The 5,835-nt window shown below is 41.7% G+C and overlaps 1 protein-coding gene across 1 annotated transcript; it reads right to left on the reverse strand.

Moving 5' to 3' along the window:
- Positions 1-213: 213 nt before the first annotated feature.
- prdm14 (PR domain containing 14) lies at positions 214-5,327 on the reverse strand. The gene is given in 14 exon segments (XM_034192945.1): positions 214-245; positions 248-367; positions 1,617-1,830; positions 3,550-3,651; positions 3,739-3,941; positions 4,047-4,317; positions 4,394-4,506; positions 4,509-4,553; positions 4,632-4,649; positions 4,652-4,684; positions 4,781-5,099; positions 5,101-5,157; positions 5,159-5,248; positions 5,250-5,327. Coding segments are annotated over 14 exon segments (1,695 nt in total).
- Between the last annotated feature and the right edge of the window lie 508 nt (positions 5,328-5,835).

The raw sequence follows: 5,835 nt of genomic DNA on the forward strand, positions 1-5,835 counted from the left end.
ACAACATGCAAATATGATCAGACACATTTCAACAATTGGAAGCTTTTTAATATAAGCTTAATAAAAATCCTTCCAATGTGCATATTATATTATATATAAATAAACTACCAGATCATTTAGATGATCATTTTACCTTACTGTAAGCAGATTTTCATGGTAATATCTGTTTATTCTTGTGTACATTTCCCTTGGATCACAGGCCGACTGCTTTATTTAGTTCCACGGTCGATATTCTGGATTTAAAAAGTCAAACCTGCATAACAAAAGTTTTGAGCTGTGTTTGCCTGTGTTTTGGGATTGTCCTTCAATGTAAATGCTGAATCCTCTGGAGAAGACAGAAGAAGTGAGCTGTCCAACAGCTGTCTCTCTGTCAGAGAGAAAGAAAAAAAAAAAACTCAGAAAACACTTTGCATTTACGAACCTGAAATGTTTTAATACAAAAACAGACACATCACAGATCAATTTAAAATGAAGTGTCAAGCAACTTTTAAAAATCATGACAAAATTGCAAACACTATCTATATTATAATAGCCAAGTGGCCTTTGTGTGTGCGTGTGTGATGGCTTTGATCACTGAGAAACTGGGGAGAGCTGACATTTGCCGTTTGCTATGCTTATGCGTTTTGGGTCAAGGATGAACGCTGTAAAAAAGAAAGTTGATGGGACTAATATTTTTGGAGAATGATCTAACAACAATGAACACTAGACATTGTGCTGCAATGCACCATGGGAGTTGGGTTTTTTTGGGATTTTAAATGTTTTTATTGTGGTTCATGTTAGTTTAACAGTTATTGATCTATTGCGTTTTTGTAGTTCAATGAGTTTTGTTAAGTGGCATGTTACTGTTACCATGAGTGAGAAGTGTAGTGCATTTGATGTCTTCCACCACCGTCTCCGTTTGTGGGTGTGTAAAAATAAATGTGTGCATGCGTGCAATTTCGATCACGGACAAACTGGAGAGAGCTGACATTTGCCATTTGATATTCTTATGTATTTTGGATCAAGGACGAACACTGCCAAAACAGAACCGGATCATATTTGAAAATCACAACACTCAACAAACAGGAGTAATATTTTAGAGAAGCTACATATATTAGCTAACAACACTGATCAATGGACGTTGATATTTACATTCTGGACTCACGCCAATCCAGCAGGGGGCGGTAAGTAATGCATAAAAGCATGAGTGTGTGATTTTATTTTGTAAATTCAATGTAAGTACATAATTGTTAATACATGGATGACACAAAGAAACTGAAAAAACTTATTTCAATTGTGGTCCATTTAAAAATCAAATGACAAAAGTAATAATAATAAGTGTGCATATGATACCAAGAACCTAAACAATTTATAAATACATTAAGACAGTAAATTAACATTAAACAATTATGAAATTGGCAGGAAATAAAAGGATTGACTTCTTCTAAAAACTGTTGAGGTCTAAGGTTCTAAAAACATTCTGGACTGACCATCATGGCCCAATCTAGAGCCTTAAATATATTCTTTTTACATTTAAAATGAACCAACTTAATTGTATTTATTAACTGTATTCGTTTTGTGCATTCTGTAAAAAAAAAAAAAAAAAGATTAAATCTCCAGCACATGCGCTGTCTTACTTTTGTGACTTTTCATGTGGTGTTGGAGCTCCTGCTCCTCCGGAAAAGACGCTCGGCACAGAGCGCACGCGTGCGCCTTGGCGTGAGTGCGCCGCACGTGGCTGTCGTGGGCCGCGTGAGAGGCGAAGGCTTTGCCGCAGTGTTTGCATTTGAAGGGCCGCTCGCCGGAGTGCTGGCGGATGTGTGTGCGCAAAATGCTGGAAGCGGTGAAGGCCTGCGGAAAACACGAGGAGAAAAGCGCATTTCAAAATAAAAATCAAACAATCCTGCAAAGAATCCACAGCACATCTGCATAATGTTTAAAGCATCCGGTACAGACATGTTTAAAAATGTATTGCATTTTATTTGGGGGTGTTTTAAGCGAAAACAAAACCAAAAGGAGTGTCGGAGGAGAAAATCTTGAAGTAAAGGACAGAAAAGTAAAGAACAATGCTCATTCCAGGCCGTAATTTTAAAGTATAACGTCATCAGACAAAGGGGTGCGTGCACATCTGGTGTGTCACCTCAGACACACCGTGAAACCAGGGAATCCAAAAATCCTCCAACATGTGCCCGCATGTAGGCCTAAAGACGCTCGTTTATTTATTTATTTATTGCGCGAACGGCTCAGTTTTAGTTCAGCAGGTCTTCCCCAACCCAGTTCACACCCCCACCTCTGTCTTTATGATCAAGCACCTTTTTTCCTGAAACCCCACGTCTCAAAGGATTCCGTTGTCTTTGCTACACTTTTCCAGGTTTTGTGCCATTACATGTTATGGAATCTTTGCAGCTTGATTGGTCCAGATATCCGCTGTTCTTCACTTGGCATCATCATCAGTTGTCATTGATAAAGGCAAAAATTTCAGTTCTTTGATTTCTTTACCATCTGGGAACTCAGTTAAATTCCTGGGGATGAGCATTGTTTAGGTCTTTTTTGTGGAATTAATTTTCGTACTGAATCGTTGCAGCTTCACTGAGCAATATTCACAAGTAGATTTTAATAATTTTCAACTGCATCATCTGACGTTTGTTATATTATTGACATTCCTACTTACTATAAAATATTTAAGTTGTTTTTGGTGTGTAAGCATTTATTCAATATATATTAAATATATTTAAGCACGAAATAGAAATGTTGCGCCAATGCACGAGCTGTTTGAGTTATTACCTGTGCGCTTTTTTTTTAATGGATCATAGTTTATATATATAGGCTGCGACTTTTACAAGACAATGACATCATTATTATAAAAATATCCAAAATTTTCCTCTATGGTAAAACTTTATAAGATTACATGATTTCATAAGAAAGTAAAATCATTTAATAGAACATTTTATATTCAAATAACTCAATTTATATTAACACCCTTCTATAATATTATAACAACCTTTAATAACAATTTTATCATAATAAAATAGTTTAGTGATAATATAACATGTTATATTCATATATAATTTTAAAATTATATAATACATAATCCTTTTCAAATTTCGTTAGTATTAATATACTGTTTTATAATTTAGCAATTTCATTGTAATATATTACTTTACAATGTAAAATAATGTATACAATATAACAGCGTTTTAAAGTTAGAATTAATTAATATATATAATTCAGAATTTCATAAGCATGAAATATAGCGTTTCATAATATAACAGTTTACATTAATAAAACGCTGCAATATGAAATAAAACTATTATATAATAACTTTAAAATGATATGATGGTTTTGCATGACCATATTTCACTATTTCGTTAAGTAAAACTAATTTATAAATAACATGAATAAATCTATTTTACAATACAAAATCAATTTATATTAACCAAATGCAGTTTAATATAATGCACATATTTTAGCACACCATTTTTGTAATAATGCAACATGTGTGACATTAATATAACCAGGTTTTCGAATAAAATCATTTTGTTGGAACAGGAGCAGGTGAGCTCCTCCTACCTTATTGCAGTAAACACATTTGTAAGGCCGTTCTCCGGAGTGCACGCGCATGTGTTTGTTGAGGCTGGAAGACTGGGAAAAACTCTTCCCGCACACTGAGCACTGCGGATAATCAACAGACACAGTGAGACGCATGGGGAGCTGTTCTTTCAGCACCACGCCGCCGTTTGCATGAAGATGTTCACGCACCTTGTGCGGCCTATGCTTCTCGTGCACGTGCAGGATGTGGATGCGCAGTCTGTCTCTCTTCTCGAAGGACCTGCTGCAAAGGTGACAAGGAAACTTCCGGTCGCCTTGGTCCACGCAGCGCGTGTACTTCAGGTGTTTGTCTCTGTAGTATTTGTAGGCGAACACTTTGCCGCACCTGTCACACTTGAAGCCCTCACCAGCATCTGCGGACAAAAAAACAAAAGCAAACAAACAAACAAACAAAAACAAATCTGTGAATATATTGTGATGTGGTTTGATGTAAGGTGGCAGAAGGTTAAGATTGTGACCTTCGGTGGGAGGGGCCACGTTGCTGTTCTCCGTGGGGTCCCATAGGGTCAGCGGAATCCCCAGGAACTGCATGTAACAGTCTCCGTACCACACCAGCAGCTCTTGGCCGGGCCTGATCTCCTTACAGGCCTCGTAGAAGATCTGACCTTGGACCTGCACCGCAATCAGGTTCTGTTCCTCCGGGAAGCGCGCGCACTTCACCAGAGACATCCAGTTTCCGGCTCCTCCTCTGCCGTCCACGAAGTGGCTGAGTTGGCCGTTCTCGAACACCTGGAGGGCGGAGACAGAGGTCGGTTACACGCGCACAAAGCCATCCGGATCGACACCGTGTGATCCGGACTCTTACCTCCCACATCAGAGTGTTGTCGTCATAGGTTTTGATCTCGCTCGTGTTGACCAGTTTTCCCTGGAAAGGCCCGAAGCGCGCGCCTTTGGGCACGCTGGCGTTGTCCGTGAACACCCACAGTGGGAGGACACTTCCCACGCGGCGTGGAGGACGGTTAACCCTGCAAAAAGAGCGTGAAACACAAGTCATGGCCTGTTCCACGTGAAGGTGCCGGAGGGGAGGGTTGATGATTCGATACCTTCTGGAAGTTCAAGGATTCTTTGTCCAGCGGGAGAAGCGGACTGTCAGAAACTGCAGAAGAGCAATAAGTCACTCAATTCTGGGAACATGATTAAATATTAGTTTGATGGCAGTGACTGGGAGGAGGAGGAGGAGTAGGGGTCTCACCTGAGGATTCGGGCCGGGTCACTCCTGATATTGCGTGACCCACGCTGCGCTCCCGGCTGCTGGAGTAACCGTACAGCACCAAGAAAAAGTCGTCCTCCTGAAGTTGTACGATTTTTCGTGCCTTTTCTGGCGACGTGTCCGTCCGCCGGAGACGAAACCGTGGCTCCTTCGGCGGAGAGCCGGAGGAGGATGCGCAGGTGAGGAGGACCCTCCCGCTGGCCGGGCTGCTGAAGTCCGAAAGACGGGGACCGGCGGCGTGCTCCGTCACCACGGCGGCCAGCTCCGGGTGTCCGGGCACCGCGTGACCCAGGCAGGAGACCACCCGAGGCACACAGCGCGTTTTCGTGGAGGAGCGAACCCTGGCTGAGGAACGGTGGGCGCGCCTCCCGGAAGGCTCAACGGCATGGGCGCGTGCGTGTCCGACACCAAGCGGCCGAGAGACTTGAGCGGGTGGAGGAGACCGTGCGCCCCGCGAGAAATAGTCCACGTAGGGAGGAGGGAGAGGACCAGGATAGAAAGCCCGAGCGGGGCTGCTGGACACAGACATGACGGGGCGGAGGTGAAGCAAAGGGCGAGGAGGTGATTCCGCCTGGAGAAAGAGAGTTATAAAAGTTAATGCAAGACCCTAAAAAAGGAAGATGACATCAGGAGCTTACCACTCCTGAATTAATTAGATTAATCTGAGTAGTGTCCCGAATTCTGTGTAGGTGAAAATAAATAAAACAATAAAAAATGTTACATTAAATACTCAGAACTCACAATCTAAATTACATAATTCAACAATAAGTTAACGGGAAAGCAGATTTTGCAACTGAGGTCGTAATGAGCGCGGATTTCTTTTCGGAACACTTCACCAATCAGCCAGTAAATAGACAAATCAGGGTCGTGACACTCATCAAGAAGCAGTGGGTCAGAGCGCAGAGGTCATCAGTAATGAAGCTTTTAATGGGCTTTACGATCACCCGTAAAATCAACCAAACAAGGCATCAGAGGAGCAACAAAAATAAATAGAAAACAGCGCGTGATGGCCTGTGCTATTAAAACCGGTTCAGCAG

The sequence above is a fragment of the Thalassophryne amazonica genome, chromosome 1 (assembly GCF_902500255.1).
Source record: "Thalassophryne amazonica chromosome 1, fThaAma1.1, whole genome shotgun sequence".
NCBI classification, from domain to species: Eukaryota; Metazoa; Chordata; class Actinopteri; order Batrachoidiformes; family Batrachoididae; genus Thalassophryne; species Thalassophryne amazonica.